Below are 18,838 nucleotides of genomic sequence, written 5' to 3' on the forward strand. Positions count from 1 at the left end.
TACCATTTCCACACAATATACACAAGATATGCAAAACATACCAACTTTCCATTAAGCCACTACTTATCCAATTTTTCCTAACTTTCAACATACAAGTTAATAATACATTTCCATCTTCCAAATTCATCAACAATAATCATAATTTGCCTCTTGATACTTTCATTTCCATTTTTACATAAACCATAACAAAGTTGCATACTTTCCTACAACAACTTGATAACCATTTTTCCAAGACAACAAGGATTGTTATCTTTCCATTCACTTCACCATAACACACTTAACATACAAACAAGATCAAATTCATACTCCATCAACACATAACCATACCACACAGCCACCTCCTACATTCTTCAATTTTCACTAATTCATTCCACTTTCATTTCTAATACAATTTCCACCACACTACAACTAAATTACAACATGAATTCAAATCATCCAAGACATGTAATACATGTACATGTATTCGGCCAACAAGCATACTTTTCAACACACAAAATTTCCATGTTTTTCATTCATTCACACATACTACAACATACATATACCTTCCATAACATAACAAAAGCATAAAATCCTTACCTTTCTTCAAGTTCTTCACTTTGCACTAAACTTGTCCTCTTGCCAAACTAATTGTACCAAGTTGTAGAGGACTTTGCACTTAGTAGTATTCCCACAAGAATTGAATTTTAAACTCAAGGATTAGGCTCCAAGAATTTTCTTTCTTTTCTTTCTTTTTCTCCTCTCAAACCTGAAATGGTCTTGTTCTCTATTTCTTGATTTTTCTTGCTTTCTTGAACCTTCTATGGATATGTATAACCATATATAATATTACCTAATTAAAATCATGGACTTGGGCCCCTTTTTTTTACATAGCATGGCTGGTTGGGCCTTCCCTTTTGGGCCTTGTTTTATTAATTTTGTTGAGCCCAAATTGGTGGTTACATCTTGTAATTCATAAGGCAAGTTTCCAAAATTCCAATTTTGCCCTTGGCCACCTTTCGTAATTCCACACCATTGAATTCATGACCTACACATTCATACCAAGTAAGGTCCAATTGTGGCCTTATTCATCACAAGTCAATTTATCTTGAATTTTTCGAATAAGCGAAAAATGTCGGATGTAACAGAATTGAATATTGTTTGACACATCAGTTCTTGCCTGTGATTATGGAAACTGATTCCTTGGCTTTGCTAAACATCATAAGGCAGATATGGAGTGTCCCTTGGAATATCAGAATGGAGATAAGGAGAATACATTATTGGAGCAATAAGGGGCAAGTGCAGTTTGCTCATATCCTGAGGGAAGGCAATGCACTTGCAGACTGTTTAGCTAACTGTGTGCTCAATTTTGCAGGTACTTTGCAGGCCAATAACTTTTAGGAGCTACCATCTGATGCCAAGAAGATCTTAAACATGGACAAGACTTTGATGCCTAGTTTCAGATACAAAATGTACAAATGCAGGGAACCTGATTGAAGTACTATCACAGTTTTGTTCATCACTGCAGTAGTAGCAAACTATGAAACTGCTACAGTTCATCAAGGATACTAATTAAATGTAGAAGCAGAAACTCAGCAACATGGAGAAGGCAGTAATTTTCCAGATTGATTCCTGATTTCCATAGCACCTGGTGAGAGCTTTGAGGTGGCTTATAATGGAAACATCATACAATAGGAAAATCTCAGAACTCCAACATGTTGCAGGAAGGAGTTAATCTATTACAATATCCTATTTCAGTTTCTGTTACAGGAATTTCTAGCTGAGGCAAAGGTGTTGTTGTTGGCTAACAAAATGTAGATCCCAAGCTTTAGAGTACATGACAGTTCAGCAGTCTCATGGAACTTAGCTACTAGGGAAGTTCTATCCAATGTGTTGTATCAACCTTTTTGGTTCATTCTATTGGAAGAACCTTCTTAGTAGCCTAGCTTCTTTGGTGAGACACAGATGACTATTCAGCAAGCTTGATCATAGAGGAACTTAGCAGCAAAAACAGATGTAGGATGACAACTATAACATAGCTTCAACTTTCCAAGGTTGAAGATTAAGCAGCAGCATGTTTCTTGATTTGTTTGTTTGCTAATCTTATTGTAGGCACTTTTGGCCAAATTTTTTCTGTATAGACTATTTTGTTTTAATAAAAATCTCAATCAGCATCATGCTGGTTGCTTTGCTTAAAAAAGAAAAGCATTACCTATGCACCGACATATTGACTTTATATTACAGAGATGTTTATAAAAGTAGAGTGAAGAAATTAATATGTCAACAAAAAATAAAATTAAAATAGCATATTAATATATTGACTTCTATGTTGTATGTATATCCCAACAATCAAATAACAACAACAACAACCCAGTGAAATCCCACATCGTGGGGTCTGGGGAGGGTAGAGTGTACGCAGACCTTACTCCTACCAAGGTAGGACGGCTGTTTTCGAAAGACCCTCGGCTCAATAAAAGCATAAAAAGAAGTCAGATAAGGTTAAGAGATTCGGATCCCAACAATCAAATATTATTTGTTAATTAAAATAGCGTGATCTCAAAATTATTTGACTATCTAAAATCTATCCGAATAAATTATTATAAGAAATATCAAATATTTAATTTACAAAAAATCGTCAGAATGGTCTTTGTTTTATGGTGACAGTGGAAGTCGAAGGAAAATAAATTGAAATATTCCTGAATATAAAATTTTATATCCTTGTAATATCATGTGATAAATAGAATTCAATTTTTATTCAAGTGGTGTTTGTTTCATAATTAGGTAAAAGATATTCTCGGAAAATATTACTTAGCATTGCCAAAAAAAAAAGACTAAAAAAGAATTTAGAAACTTATTTTCATTTAAAAGGAATTACAGAAAAATATTTAATGAAAGGCACATTTAAAGTAGCCACACAAATATTTTGACGGTTTAAATTACAACTTTAAAAAATATTCTCTAAATGTGTTTAATTGAAATATATTATAATTCAAAATGAAATAAGTTTTGGAGAAGCATTTTTAACGCTTGTTAAAAGTTTCTTCCTATAAAACACGGTGATATTATTTTTCTTCTTCTACCAAACTGGCTCTACATCTACAAATTCACAGCCCTTTGAATCATTTTTTCTTTCATTCCCAATCCCCTCTTGTCGGTCCTTAATTGTCCGTTGGAACGTCGAATCTGTGCTTGTTTCAGAATTATATATGACGCACGTCTTCAAATAGCAACAATCTTTTCTCCATCCAAGCCGTTTCATTTCGTCAAATTCTGAAGGTTTCTTGATTGACCCATTTCGAAGATCTGGTGTGTGTTTTGTTATATGGACTATGAACTTATAGACAGCAGCGGTAAGTCCTTCAATTCTTGTTCTATTTCTCTACGTTTAGGGTTTTGCCAATTTCCCTAAACCCCTTTCTCCAATTGGGCTCTGTAAATTAATGCTTTCAGGGAATTAATCATGTGTAACTGTGTCCTCATTCATTCTATGTTAGATTGTATGTTTTTGGTTTGTATTCTGTAAATTTGTTGTAAACTCCGCTAAATTACCTCTGAAAATTAGGGCATGGTCTGTGCTTGCTTTGTGGCTTTCCTCTTATGTTATACTTACTGCTTTATGTTGAAACTTGTTTCCTTTTTCCCTTTCCACTTTAGGTGTTTTGTATTTGTTTTTGGTTAGTTTGAATGATTCAACGAAATTTCTTAGGTTTGTCTGCTCGGTATGTTATGTCGCCATAACCTGCTATTCTTAGAGAGGTTATGTCTTTATATGTGTTTCAAATATGAAGAGTGCTGATTGGGTGAATCTCTTGTTCTAAACTCAATACATGGCTTCTATAGTTTAGGAAAATTTGTATCACAGTTCATATCCTGATACATCTAACTTGGTGAAAAGCAAATCTGTATCGTAACATTTTCTTTCCTGGAAAAGTCAAGTCTTTAATTCTATACTTTTCTCTTTTCACTCCCTTGTATAGTTACCAAGCACGGGGTTAATTCCTTCTTTATGTGTCTTTTCCTGTGGATGCCTTTAAGAGAGAGGGATGGGGGTGGGGCTGGTGGGGGAGGCGGGTTTAAATTTGGGAATGCAAACTAATGGATTTTATAATATGCTTTTCTTCACCAATGCCACTTTATCGTCTTCGTTTTCTTTTGATACTCGTAAAAAGGATATTTATCACCCATTAATCATGTTATATGTTGTGCAGATTGTTTATGACCATTCATTTGTCTGTGGGAAAAAGGGTTATGTTCTGAATTACTTGGAGAAAATAAGGCTGTCTGTTCTTGCTTTCATTTTCTTTCCTCTTCTCGAGTCTATATTTAAACAACATCAAACCCAGTATAATCCACAGGTGGGGTCTGGGAGGTAATCCACAGGTGGGGTCTGGGAGGGTAGTGTCTATGCAGACCTTACCCCTTGTGAGGGTAGCAAGATTGTTTCCGATAGACCAGACTCAAGGAGAGATGAAAGAAAAGCAATAATAAAAAGCAGTGACAACAACAAGATAAGAAGATAAACAAAGCGAAGAAACAATCAGGCAGTACTAGAAATATAAAAATAAGCAACGTAAAACTACTACTAATACTTCTAGTATAGAAAGAAATACACTTCGCAGCCTACTAACCCTCTATCCTAATTCTCCACTTCCACAACCTTTTATAGAGGGTCATGTCCTCGGTAAGCTGAAGCTGTGCATTGTCCTACCTAATCACCTTTCCTCAGTACATCATTGGCCTACCTCTCACTCCTCCTCATTTGGGCATCTATGCATCTCTTCTGCACTGCTTGAACCATCTCAACCTCTCTCCTCGCATCTTGTCCACCACAGAGGCCACTCTTATCTTGTACCGAATGTCTTCATTTCCTAATCTTATCTCTCATGGTATGCTGCACATCCATCTTAGCTTCCTCATTTCTGCTACTTTTATCTTCTGGACATAGGCGTTCTTGACTGGCTAACACTCCGCCCCTTACAACATAGTCGGTCTAACCAACACTCTGTAGAATTTAGCTGTCAGTCTTGGTGACACATTCTTATCACAAAAAAACATCGGATGCGAACCTCCATTTCATCCATTCCGCTCCAATATGATGTCTGACATTATCGTCCACATCTGCTTCATGAGTCATGTCATTGAACTTGCACTCCAAGTATTCTGTCTTAGTCCTTCTCAATTTGAAACCTTTAGACTATGGAGTCTATCTCCAACCTAGTGTTTTCAGAGGCGTTTTATTTTTCGGCGCGAGTCCCGGGGCAGGGCGTACCAAAAACGCTCTGGGACGCAAATGAAAGGCGTAGATCCATAGGGCATACGCCCTAGAATTTGGGGCGTAAGTCCCGAGCGTAAAGGCGTACGCCCCGGGCGTTAACTTAATTTTTATTGCTTTAAAAGTATTTTTGCTATATATTATGATTTTTATTATTGTTGTAATGATATTTATACTTTATGTTATCATGTTTTCATGTTGTAGTGATTTTTCTTAAAATATATAAATAAAGAAAGCATCTCTCATAGAAAATAACACTGCCTTAAATAATTTTTAGATGATAGAGATTTCATACCACTATGTTCCTGAAGCAACTTCTTCCATTTTTTTGTCTTTGCTCTTACGCTTTTTGCCCTTCTCCTTCTTTGAATATATAAATAAAAGTTAGTGCAAATATTAGTTCAGAGTGGGAAGAGCTAATAGATTTGGAGATTGATGATGAAGTGAATGAAGATTTCATTTCAAAAGATTATCTAGGCTATTATCATTTTTGTGTTGTGACCTTTGTCAAATAATAATTATAATAATTCTTTTTATATTATTGGTGATTTATTTGAATTTATTTGTAGAATTTTAATGAAGACTTTACATTTGCTTATTTTTTAATAATAAAATTATAAAATTGAACATAATGAGACATACGCCCCGTAGATCCATGGAACTTACGCCCCGTGTGTCGGGGCTCACGCCTTGCCCCGTGCTGCGTAAAAAATCTCGCCTCGCCTCGCGCCCCCTGCCTTTTAAAACACTGCTCCAAATCTCTAACTTCGCGTTAACTCCGCTTCGAGTCTAGCTTGCCATCACTTTGTAACTTAAAGCGATAAAGCGATGCAAATCGAGGGGTTATAGCTTCATGAGTGAAGCCATTAGAGAAGCGTTTGAAACCATGATGCACAAAGTGGTTCCCAGAAGGTTGGTCTTTTGAAGCTCAACTTGAGGAGTTGGATTAATATCTACATCATTGTATATTGGATGCTAAAGTTAGTAAATTTAGTTGAAATTGATTATTATGTTACTACATTCTTTATGTTTGATATTTTAATTTGACAAAACGCTGCACTTCTCACTTTTTGCTTAAGTCCCACGAACCTTGTAAATTTTGGCGCATTCGCTTTTGAAATCACTGGATTTAAGGAAATATGTAATAAATGTTGTCTAGGACTGTCCACCCATTTTTTCTTCTTGAAACGATCACAGGCTCCAAATCTCCTGCTTATATAGTAGCTAACTCATGAAAAATTAGGGAACCATTGGGGATGGGTTTGGGCGCAGGGGAGGGGGTTGAATTTCAAAGCTTGTGGACTAAATCTGGTGCTTTCTTGCTAAGCAGAGTTTTTTCACTGATCATGTTGTGATCGGTGTAGCAATGGAGTTTGGAAGCTTTGTGTTTTGTAGTTTTGTCACACCTTAAAAGATATAGAAACACTTGCAATGAAGATAGTAAAGGGAAATAAATCTTACTGTTATCATCAAAATTAGAAAGTCGAGAAGAAGCAAAATGTAAATTGACTAGCGGATGTGAAAACTTGTGACTTATCTTATTATATTAGTTGACCATTTACTCTAGTTCTTGTTGGTGATTCATATTTTCAACCATTGACCTTTTAGTGTTCTCTCTTTTGTATACGATTATGATTACAAAATCATCTGGAGTTTCCTTCTCAGTTTCAAATGTGTCTTTCAAATATTAAGTGTTTGACTATTTGATGAACTTTTTTCCATTGTGATGTGCAATAAAAGACATCTTTGTTGTCCATTAATGTCTCTTGTCTCATTGTTACAGAAGAATGACTTGTATATTTTATATGCTTATTGTGTTGCTTACAGTGTCTGCCTGGGCAGATCAAAAGATGCACTATTAGCATCTCGGATATAAATCTTGGTGAGGTTTGTAAATTGCACACATCTAAACTCAGAGCACTTGTTTAGGTAATGTTTTACCTTAAAGACGTAGTAAATATTTGGTTAGGTAATGTTTTACCATAAAGACATAGTGTCAACCAACCTTTTTACTGTGTTATTGTACTGTGACTGTTAAAAGGGCTGCTAAGCATTTTTTATACAACCTTTTTTGCAGATTTCTTTTTTTTTTTTATATGTAAAAGCTACTCCAGTTCAATGGTGTTTTTCGCTTGTTTTGCAATTAATGTAGGTACTGATGATGATCTGCCTCAATCACAATATAATCGAGCCCCTGCAGGAAGCATTATAGGTGGAAACGGGAGGTCTAGTATAAGTTCAGCCCCATACCAAAGGATGTATGTTGATATGGAAGTTCAAATTCACAACCTCGAGCAGGAAGCATATGGTGCAATCCTTCGAGCTTTCAAAGCACAGTCTGATGCTCTTACATGGGTATAAAACATTTACATTCAGTGTTTTGGCTGTCTATAACATTGTTTTGAGTAGGCAATATGTTTTACAGAATCTATAATATTCAGGAAAAGGAAAGCTTGATAACAGAACTCAGGAAAGAGCTGAGAGTGTCAGATGACGAGCACAGAGACCTACTAACCAAGGTCAATGCAGATAACCTCATTCATAGGATCAGGGAATGGAGAAAGACTATGGGAAATCAACCTGTTCATGAGCAGCTCCCTAGTCCAACAGTTTCTGGATCAAGAAAGAGGCCAAAAATGTCACAATCTATGATAATGCCACTTGGTGCCCCGCCTGAGTCATTGCATCATCAGACAATTGCAGCAAGCACGCAACCTACAACTCCAGGTGCAAAATGGGGAGCAGCACCAGGAAATGGAGGATTGAGGTCTAGACCTGTATGTTTTCTTGATAACTAATGGAGCTATCTTCCTATAGTCAAAGGTATAGATATCAATGTATCTTTTAACTTGTTATGCGTTCTATCTTTTCAATAGGACCAGTCAGTGTTCTCTTCAAAGCCCATTCATTATCAGCAGGCTGGTCCTGGTTCTTCAAGTGCTCTTCATTCTGGTGAACTTGCTGAAAGACCGCGTGACCCTTTGATTGGTAGAAGAGTGATGACTAGGTGGCCAGATGACAACAACTTCTACGAGGCCGTTATAACTGACTACAACGCTGTCGATGTATGTTCTGGATTCAATTAGTATGTTGGAGGTTATGTTCTGGATTTAATTAGTATGTTGGAGGTTATGTTCTGGATTTAATTAGTATGTTGGAGGTTATTGACTGTGCATTATCTGTCTCTATACCGATGTAAAAAATGGTTATCAGAAAGTATCATGCTTTCAGAGTGTTACTAGCTGCCAATATAGCTCTCTTTGCCTGCTAAAATTCTTTTTTTTTTTTGGGAGGGAGGGTAGTTTAAGGTTGCACTCAGACACAACGAGAGAGATGAATTACCTATTCTTTCAGCCTCAAGATTTGGAGACGAGGGAGTGAGTGCAAGAGACAATTATTATTGAGATTCCCAGTGTGCCAAATTTTGTAATTTGGAATGTTTTATCGTTCCTTGTCAATTTGGTTCTTCTGAATAGAACTTTTTCACTTTAGATTTCTTGCTATTGCCTTACCTTTCTTTTTTGGGTGTAGGTGGTTGAGGGCAGGGCTTGTTGACTTAAAACTTTTCAGTGCAATCCTAATGATTTGGCAACTTTTTTCTTGAAACCTGACAATGTTGCTTTTAATTTTAATATTTCTCTTAAATCAAAAGTTGCTTTAATTGCGGGTTGTTTTAAAACTAATTTAGTAGTGGATCAACAAGCATAATAATACTATGGATATGCTGTTCCATGAACTAAAACACAGGTTATTTATAAATTAAGGCACTCTAGGTTTTGCATTACTTTTAGATTACATGAGCAAATTGCTTGTGCTGTGAATTTCATACTCTTCTGACTTGCAGTTTCTTTCTCTAGGGCCGGCATGCTTTGGTGTATGATATCAATACACCAAATGAAACTTGGGAATGGGTTGATCTCAAAGAGGTACTCTCTTTTGTTATTCAATTGGCTACACATTCCTGCTTCATGTGTGGTACATTCGTATTTGGTGCTTTTTTTTTCTGATAACTTAATAATCCTCCATTACAATTTAAGTGTCTTTCCTTTTTTGCCTATTTCAAAAGAATGTCTCTTTCTATATTTGCTAACTCTCAAATTTTAACATTCTGTATGGCTTGTTTAAGACCACAAGATTCAAAGGGCATTTTGGTAAATTACACATCTTTAGTTTAAGACCACAAGATTAAACAATCTCCCCTATTTTTAAACTCTGTGCCTAGTCAAATTAAGACACTTAAATTGGAACATGGGGTGTAAGATTTTATTGAATGTTTGGGTTAAAAAACATGTATTCAAGTGTCATACCAAAAAAAAGAGAACCAACAGAAAGATATGATTTTCGATAAAAGTTACCCAATCTTTTATACAAAGAGGAATAGTACACCAAAAGGAAGTAAGGGATAAGAGGCTATTACTCCACTGTGCAAAATTACTCTCTACCCTCAAAAGCTCTTCCATTTCTTTCCTTTCAAACCACCCGCGTCGGTGCTATTGAGCTAACTTTCCCTGCCCTATGTCTGCTCCTCTGTCTTCCACAGTTCCATATGAACAACAATTTTTCTACAGTGTCAGGCATCACCTGATCCATTCCAAACCATATAAAGATGATCCGCCATAACCAAGAAGCATAATCGAGAAGCCACTGTAAAAAGAGATGACTCATGTCTTCACCCGTGTCCTAACACATTAAACATCAACTAACATAAGTAGTCTTCCTCTTTCTCAACTTTTTGGCGGTCAAACTTTCAGCCGTTAGAATCATCACTTTTTGCTGCAAGCCAAGCGGAGAAACATACTTCTGTGGTACTTTCCTTGCCAAGCGGAGAAACACGCCCTCCATGGTACTTTTGGAATCCATACGAAAAGATGTAAGCCTGATCAAGAGCTTCTCATACTACGACTTAACAGAAGGCACTCCATTGCTCCTTGTTCCTCACCTACATCCATCAGGGCCTTCTTGTGTTGTGCTTTGTTTGTGAAGCATTTTAATTAGGCTTTGGAGCTTATTCACCTCCCAATCTTGGAAATTCCTCCTAAAACTCAAATTCCAAAACACTTGTTTTTTTTTGAAACTGGTAAAGTTTCAAATTCCAGAATACTTCTCCATGCTGTAGTCTTTGACTTGTTGGACTGTATTCTCCTTCTGGCATCGTATATTTTAGGAAATGTAAGTCTCAAAATGCTGTTCCTGTTGTCTCTGCACCACCTATGTCCCAAAAAACTTATCCTTTTATCTACTACCTTGATTGATATGTTCCGCTAAGCTCTACCAATCCTTCGAAAATATTCTCCAAGGCAAAATGGCATCATTTGTTCTTGAACCCCCTTCCAAGACCTTGTATTTATACGCTATCACCTCCCTCCAAAAGACTTGTTCCTCTATACAAAACCTCTATAGTCATTTTCCCAATGAAGCCTTATCGAACACCCTTAGATCTTTAACCCCCTAGGCCACCCCAGATTTAGGAGACATCACAGTTTCCCACTGCACCAAAATGAAAACTTACCCCATTTGTTGCATCCCGTAGAAAACTCCTTTGGAGTCTTTCCAACTTCTGCGTGTCACTAGTTGTTGCATGAAACAAGGACATGAAGTAGGTAAGGATGCTTGATATGTTCTTAAATCTACACTTCCTTTCCTCCTTTAGACATATTTCTTCTGCCATCCTAAAACCTCTCAAGGAAACCTCTTCTCAACCCTCCGAATCACCTGATTCCATTCCGTTTGATCCTTATCCGAAACTCCTAGCGGCAATACAAAATTAGGTGTTAGGCAGAGCCCCAACCTTGCAATTCAATATGATCTCACGTTTTCTGAGGCTGATCTTAAGACCTGACAACACTTGAAAGCATGTAACCGCACGTCCCAGCTATTTCAACTTGGCCCTATCCGCATCGCAAAAAACTAGGGTATCATCTGCAAATAATAGATATGAGACCCGCACGGAACCATGTCTTGCCATCACTGTACTAAAACCTCCTCAAATAATCACCGACTACGGCCTGTTTCATCATCTTGCTGAATGCCTCCATAACTAGATGGAATAACATGGGAGACTCTGTTTCTCTCTCTCGCAGGCTGCTTGAGCTGTTGGAAAAATCACACGGATTACCATTCATAAGAACTATGTACCTAACAGTAGATATGCAACACTTGATCCACTTCCTCCATCTAACACCAAAACCTATCTTCAGCATTACTGTATCCAGAAACTCCTAAATTACTTGATCATATCCAATTTGCACAAAATATCTGCTACTCCTTGCTTTCTTCTCTAGTCCATAACTTCATTTGCCACCAAAGTTGCGTCTAGGATTTGTCTACCTTCCACAAAAGCATTTTGCGAAGTAGACATTATCTTCTCCAAGATATCCTTTAGTCTATTGGAAAGAACCTTGAAAATAATCTTATAGATTCTTTCGACTAAACTTAGGTCTATAGTCTTTGGAGCTTGTTGCTTCTTCCTTCGTTGGAATGATGACAATGAAAGATGCGCCGTTTTTTTTTTTTTTTTCCAAAATTCTCCCCTCGTGAAATTCCTCCATAGTCTCCAACATTGCTGGAAGAATGCCAAAAACCATTTGGTCCCGGGCTTTATCTCCCGCACAACCCTCTGCCTCCACACCTTTGAATTTGGTGCTTAGCAGGGGCATTATCTTTTAGAGCCTGTTTGGAAATGAACAAGGATATCAAGCAGCTGATATATATCATTTTTTTCCTTACCATGGAAAATGTTAGAAATGAATTTTAGGCTAAATTTACTCTAATTTATTTTACAATGATAGAGGATTTTAAGAAAAATATTATGATCTAGATATTTTTTATTTTTTATAAATATTATGATTTACAACAAAATATTATTTTATGTATATATATCACTAAATCCTAAATCATAATATTTATAAAAAATAAAAAATATCTAGATCATAATATTTTTCTTAAAATCCTCTATCATTGTAAAATAAATTAGAGTAAATTTAGCCTAAAATTCATTTCTAACATTTTCCATGGTAAGGAAACAAGTGATATATATCGGCCGATTGATATCCTTGTTCATTTTATTTTAGGTGCTTTTAAGCCAAGATAGCTTTTAAGAACTTTTGTAGTGTTTGGGTAAGATAAAAAAGTGCTTTTAAGCACTTGTTTTTAAGCCAAAATAAGCTAAAAGTCATTAAGTTAGGATTCCTAACTTATGGCTTTTGCTTATAGGCCATAAGTTATAAGCGCATCTCTTATATTCTTCGGATCTGACTATTGTCCAAATAGTTTTATATTAGGAAATTGATCAAATTCTTGCCTGGATGTCAAATCTGTTGGATCAAAAAGTGATTTCCTTTATCTTTCCTTCTCTCTCTCTTTTTTTTTTTTTTTTTCAACTTATGAAGTTCAGCTGTTGTATCTTCTACAAAATAATGATTCTAATCAGTGAATTTACTTATGAAAAACTAGAATGTGCTCTGCTTCAGTGGCCTTGCACCCTTGTCATACAGGCATCATTTGTGGGATCTTTTGAGATGTTTCTTTACATTCCCCACTTTTAGCCTCCGTTGGATAAATTTGTATGTATTTCTTTTTCGTGATTAATGCAACGATATATTTCTAGCTATATCAGGACCATTACATGTTTTAAGATTCTTCATTTCGTGATGGTGGCTATAAATAAAACCTTGATTATCTCTGCTTCAGACTTGCTGTGGCAATATATTTCTTGATTATGAGCACCCTTAGGACATTGTACCTTCCCAAAGGAAAGAGTTCTGAAAGACATCGGCACAATAATGTTGCATTTTGAACACGGGACATTAGGAAATACAATAGTGAAATCACTTTGTTATTTTCTTAAAATGCAGATTCGCTCCGTGGATATTCGATGGATAGGTGATGATCCTGGAATATCTAGAGTTGGTGGGTGTGGTGGGCCAGGCTATGGAGTTAATACTCTAAGTGCTGGAAGCGGGAGGAGATTTGCCAGGCAACAATTTGAGAATGATGTTCATGCATCAGAGAATAGAATCGTACAGAAGACATCAGATGAAATTGAGATACTGCACACAGAAACACTGTTAAAGAAGGTATAATGCCGTGTGGATCTAAATTACTCATACATAATAGACCATGTCTAAGTCATTTTATTTTCACCTTGCCGACCTATAGGTTGAGAAGGTTATTGATGCAAGTCACCCTGATCTGGTTGAGATTGAAAAGGCAAAGAAAATGCTCAAGGTAGAACAAGTTCAACAGTTCCCTTAGCCTATATTTGTTTCTTCTGACAGCTGAAACCTGATTATATTACAGGAACATGAAGAAGCTTTAGTTGATGTGATTGCCAAGCTTGCAGATGTTTGTGACAGTGGAAGTGGTATGAAATAATTACAGTTTAGGTTATTCTTTTAACTTGGTGCATCTTAATCAAAATTTGTGTTTTGAATTGATCCGAGTCTTGCTTGATTGCTTTGTGTCCTACTATGTTCTCTGTTAGAGAACTTCTTATCTACTGCCTTTTTTAAGGGAAAATTCCGGAAAAACAAGCCAGATACTTTTCAGTTTATGCATTGAAGAGAAGTTGTAAAGCTTTTGCCAAAAAAAAAAAAAAAAAAAAAAAAAAAAGGAAATAAAGAAAAAAAGGAACTACTCAGGATGTGGTTTTCAGTTTTTGCAAATTATATGGAAAACTTTTCTTTAATGATTTAGTTGAAAAAAAAAAAAACTTTTGTAAAAATTGCAAAAGTTTGAGAACATTGTTCAACACTTGTATGCTTTCTGTTCCAACAATTTCCCACGTTGGATTTTCAGAAGTTTTGGTTCGTTTTCTACAACTAAGCTGCTTCTAAAAAAATTTAAGTGAATTCTTCAGTCAACTGAGCAAGTTTGCCTATTTACCTCGATGAAAGTCAATCCAGCTTCCCTGACAGTGATGACTGATGAAATGTATCATACTGTCTAGATTTAATTCATTGTAAGAATTATTCTTAGTGTAGCAAATATACATACGTTGCTATGATCTTAAAACCCCATGGTCAACAGAGCTTTTAAGTTTTTAAAGAGTTCCATCAGTCCATATCTGCATAGTAGTGAATCCAGTGAGCAGATTTGTGTAAATCTTGAAGATGCAACAATGGAGATTGTGTTCTTTGATTGACCCCCCTTTTGACAACAGTTGAATGCAGTACCAGAAGTATTTGCTTGATTTTGAGAAACATATACATATATCTTCTATTCTTTTTCGGTTATTATAATTTATATGATTAGGTGGGGAGCAGCCATTCTTCCGTAGAAATAATCTGCTTGGGAGCAATCATGATGGTGTGGATATGGAGCCTGAGACGAGGGCAAGAGGTCAAGGCGCACTGGAAAATCACCCAGATGAGGACGTCATCGTTATCTAGTTTCTTCCTTTTTCATCAACGTTTGTAGGCAATCCATTTTGTCCATCTAGGATTTTGGAGCTGAGCTTCTAAATGTTGTATTTCACCTCATTGGATTGCAGTGCCAAATTAGCTGTCATATTTGTTAATCTTGTAAGACAATGTAGAGATCTCTTTGTATGTTATGTATCAATTACTCTTCAGTTGTGCTGCTACAACGGGACTCCCCCCTCCACCCCTGCCCCCAGCCAATGAATAAAGTTGCTTCAGTTTGTTTTCCTTGCCCAAGTACTTTTTATTTTTTTGTGATGGTAGTGTGCATAAGCCAGTTTGGGCTGGCATTATTTACGAGATAACTATTATCCCTCGCAAACACGAGTACTGGATATTGTACTCATCAAAGAGTTGACAAATGGAAGAAAGTACGTAGGTTTTCTGTGCTGGGATTTAAGTCTCTGATGGTATTCATCCATTTCATAGACCATTAGATTACATCTTTGGGTGTTTTTCCACCCAAGGCTTTACACATGAAAAGAAATCGCCTATTTTTTCATTCGTTTCATAGAATATTTAGACACCCTTGGGTGCTTTTTCTTTTGCCCCAAGTGCTGACCATTGAAGTATATGGCAAAGAATACCAAAGCATTAAGGGATTGCATATGAGTTGTGTTTCAGAAATAACAATAAAATTATAATGTGGTAATGAATTCGAGAATGAGGTTAACCATGGCAGCATCAAAAGCAGGACCCTCCATCTGAAAATGGCTAGCTCCTTCAATAAGGTGGGTTATGTGATGTCCAGCAGCATCCTTCAACTTGTTTTCCAACTGTTTAACACTGGTGAAGCCATCTTTGGTACCCATCACAAATAGTTTAGGCTTTGGGGATTGTAATATTGCTTTTTGATGCCTTCCAAAGAGAATTGAAGCAGTAAAACCAAAAGGGTATCCCAAGCTCACATACCCAACCACTTGCTCTACTTGATCAACTGCAGATCCGGCTATTGCTGCTCCTGTTATCACGGAATAACAAATTCAATAAGCTGTGGAGATAGGTTGTACTTAATTACAACCCTGTTTCAATTTGTCTGTCTTGTCCTACTTTCAATTTTAGTACGTTTAAAAAACGAATGTCTCTCTCCTTTTCTTGCAACTCTTTAATTTCAGTTTTCACATGACACATTAAGATCACAAGATTAAAGGACATTTTAATACATTTTACATATCTTTAGTCGATAACAACAAGATTCAAAAATCACTTTACTTTCTTAAACTCGACGCCAAATCAAAACCCGACAAACAAATTGAAATGAAGGCACCAATTGCTCGGATATTCAAATAGCCCCATCAAAATTCAAGATGCAATTTATTTTACCGTTTCCAGCTGAGGAAAAATAATGTCAGTATTGTGAGATCCAGCTAAATCGAAAATTTATACGAGACATACAACTTTGCAGTTGCCCATATTTAGGAGCCGTTTGGACACGATTTGAAATCATGATGATTTGATTTTAAAGTTTTGTTTGGATATGTAATTTGAATCTTAAGATGTATTTTTTCTTATAGACATAAAAACAAAAAACCTCACAAATTGTGAAAACCATCAAAACTTTACCAATTCTTATGCAATCTTACCAGATGAACAAGTCATAACTCATAACAAAATTAATACACTATTAGACGGCCTTTCTAAAAAAAATACAACATTAATTAATCAAACTTAAGTTCAATAAAATGAAAAATTGAACATAAATTGTAGTGTAACTAGTCTTTAATATAATTCTCTCACATAATTGGTAAGAGTAAATTTGTAATAAATATACTACTATCTTTTAATATTTGATATAAATGGCGGGTAAACATGATTGGTAAATATATATACCAACTTATAGATCTATTTTTACAAAATATAAACTTATGAGTCAATTTTTATATTTAAAAAATTTGAAATTTGAAATCTCAAATCATGCCTTTTTGGATGATTTGAAATTTTTACTTAAAGTAATAAACAATAAGTATGCTCCCAGAGTCCGCACTATTTGATTAGGCATCGAGCTTAAGGGAAAAAGGAAGATTTTTAAAATTTATAATTCAAAACAAGTCTTAGATATTTATGTTACTAGAAATCAATCTCATAAAATTAATTTATTTTTAAAAATAGAAAAATGATAGATTAAAAAAAAGGAAATTGTGTCGCATTAATTGGGACAGCGGAGGGTAGTAGCTTGTTGACCTGCAGATGAACCAACAAGGATAATTCTGTTTGTTTTGAAATTGGAGACAGCCCATTTGCAAACGGAGATAGCATCATTAATTTCAGCGGATCCAGTAAGAGAAGCACGGCCAGTGGATTTACCAGCGCCTCTGGTATCAAAAGTGACCGCAATTATGCCTCGATTGGACAAACCCCTAGCAATGCCTCTCATCAACCCTTGACATCCACCAAGCACCGAATAAGGATGCACCAACACTGCAACAACGTTGGTGGAATTGTTGTCGGATATTGGCCGGTAAACACGAGCGTCTATGGTCACACCGTCGGTGCTCTCAATGGTACAACTGCTTCTGCTATGGGTACTACTTTCTTCAGCCATACTTGCTGTTGTTAATTTGGAAAAGAATGCTTGAGTTTTGGACAAGAATTAAATGGAAATAAATGTAAGGGCCATTAGGCTGTAGCTGTTTGATTCGTTGGTTGGGCCGCTGGAGGAGTTGGTTTCTATAATTTCGAGAAATAAATGCAAGAAATTTATTTTACTCACCATGTCTCAAATTATTTATCGTTATTTTGTTTTACACGCGCCTTAAAAAATATTGACTAACCTTACCCTTGTTTATGTCTAAATTATAATCTCTCTACATTAAATGTTTACTTTATTTATGTGTCATCTCTATTACTTAGAGAATACTACTAAAGATAAAATGGGTAAAAAATAATTAGTTGTGCCTTAAACTTCTAAAATGATAAATAATTTAAGACAACTATTTTTAGTAATCACGACAAATAATTGAGACAGAGGGAGTACTTTTTTTCTTAGTCATACTTTTGATATTACTAGTTTCAACGTACGTGCGTTGCACGTGTGTATTAATTAAAGAAATTCAGACAAATTATTTGTTTAAATCCGAAATAGTTAATATCTATGAAAATTTAGACCAAAAAAGAGTATAAGGCGTATATGTATATAATTTGGATGTCAAAAGAGATATTTAATTTCATCATAAAATTGGAACTCTTGCTTTAGACCCCAAATGTCTTACCTAATTTAAACTCCAAATAAGGAAAACATTTTAAGGTAGAGTTCTGATGCGTTAAATAGTTTGGACTTCAGACAAGGAAAGCTTTTGTATAAGATAAATCTTAATTGATTTAAGATCATATATACGGTTTTAAAATATTATGACTTCTGTATACGGTAAAAATCGAATTAATTTGTACAAGGCAAGGACCGGGGTAAATGTTACAGTTGTCTGGTATACAACCAAGGAAGAATAAGGTCGTTGGCCACCGATGGGAACGAAGACCGAGGGGTCGTGAGTTCACATTCACCTCAGTGTCAAAACCGAAGGTACTTTGATGGGCACAGAAATCCCGAGCCTGAGGCGAACACACTCAATATAGGCTCGGAGAATCCGTTATGGGGCAGGACACGCGTTGTTAGACCCCGTATTTTATACGTCGAGTTATTCGCGAAGGAATCGACGTGAGATAGAAACCTCGGATTTTTAATTTCTAAACTAGAACTAATCGGTTATAAATTTTACTTAGTATAAGAATGTTGTTGGAAATTAGGAACTACTTAATTGTGGTGTTAAGTAAAAATTAGTGGCAACAATGAGCCAATATGAACATTAACATGCCATGTCCAAAAGATGACTCAAAGTCATCTAAAATAAGGCTATTATGGAAGACATACAAATGTGCATTTAAATGTAAATTCATCCACAAGATTTTCATCATATTGTGGACAACTAAATTGGAAGAAAAGCACATGTGGGATTCGGCCAAGATGGCTGAAAATTGGAGGAGAAAAAGTTGAAGCATGCAATTGAATATTGAAGCATCTATTATTTTATGAAGGCATGCATTATTTTATGAAGACATAACATGTTGGAGGAATCATTTCATATTTAAATATTGACCATTCATCTTGTATGATTGCAATGGAAAAAGGATAGTGTATGAATCATCCACTACATATGCAATTGTCTTGTAAACAATT

The 18,838-nt window shown here is 35.8% G+C and overlaps 2 protein-coding genes across 8 annotated transcripts; one reads left to right on the forward strand and one right to left on the reverse strand.

Annotated features, from left to right (window-relative positions):
* The first annotated feature begins 2,992 nt into the window (after nt 1-2,992).
* On the forward strand, nt 2,993-14,895 carry LOC132635651 (protein EMSY-LIKE 3-like). Of its 7 annotated transcripts, none has more exons than XM_060352161.1 (10): nt 2,996-3,326; nt 7,076-7,177; nt 7,401-7,603; nt 7,690-8,025; nt 8,125-8,313; nt 9,106-9,174; nt 13,102-13,323; nt 13,406-13,474; nt 13,547-13,610; nt 14,501-14,895. In XM_060352161.1, exons 3-10 carry the CDS (start codon nt 7,505-7,507, stop codon nt 14,635-14,637), a joined length of 1,185 nt encoding a protein of 394 aa, XP_060208144.1. In that variant the 5' UTR covers nt 2,996-3,326; nt 7,076-7,177; nt 7,401-7,504; the 3' UTR covers nt 14,638-14,895. The 7 variants fall into 7 exon arrangements, with proteins under 7 accessions (XP_060208155.1, XP_060208121.1, XP_060208136.1 ...); XM_060352167.1 differs by having other exon boundaries at nt 7,076-7,130; XM_060352153.1 differs by lacking the exon at nt 7,076-7,177 and having other exon boundaries at nt 2,995-3,326; nt 13,547-13,632; nt 14,501-14,637.
* A 249-nt stretch (nt 14,896-15,144) lies between these two features.
* On the reverse strand, nt 15,145-17,349 carry LOC132635685 (uncharacterized). The gene is made up of 2 exons (XM_060352183.1): nt 16,849-17,349; nt 15,145-15,628 (listed from the first exon to the last, which is right to left on the reverse strand). The coding sequence occupies exons 1-2, from the start codon at nt 17,207-17,209 to the stop codon at nt 15,306-15,308; spliced, it is 684 nt and encodes a 227-aa protein (XP_060208166.1). The 5' UTR covers nt 17,210-17,349; the 3' UTR covers nt 15,145-15,305.
* Between the last annotated feature and the right edge of the window lie 1,489 nt (nt 17,350-18,838).

This window comes from Lycium barbarum, chromosome 1 (genome assembly GCF_019175385.1).
Source record: "Lycium barbarum isolate Lr01 chromosome 1, ASM1917538v2, whole genome shotgun sequence".
In the NCBI taxonomy this organism is placed as follows: domain Eukaryota; kingdom Viridiplantae; phylum Streptophyta; class Magnoliopsida; order Solanales; family Solanaceae; genus Lycium; species Lycium barbarum.

What these genes read in the sequence shown, in the direction of transcription:
- LOC132635651 (XM_060352131.1), top strand. Translation starts at nt 3,299, where the DNA reads ATGGACTATGAACTTATAGACAGCAGCG. An exon ending in TGAACTTATAGACAGCAGCG is followed by an intron (nt 3,327 to 7,400) that starts GTAAGTCCTTCA and finishes CAATTAATGTAG; the next exon opens with GTACTGATGATGATCTGCCT. An exon ending in CAGAAACACTGTTAAAGAAG is followed by an intron (nt 13,324 to 13,405) that starts GTATAATGCCGT and finishes GCCGACCTATAG; the next exon opens with GTTGAGAAGGTTATTGATGC.
- LOC132635685 (XM_060352183.1), bottom strand. Translation starts at nt 17,209, where the DNA reads ATGGCTGAAGAAAGTAGTACCCATAGCAGAAGCAGTTGTACCATTGAG. An exon ending in CCTTGTTGGTTCATCTGCAG is followed by an intron (nt 15,629 to 16,848) that starts GTCAACAAGCTA and finishes CCGTGATAACAG; the next exon opens with GAGCAGCAATAGCCGGATCT.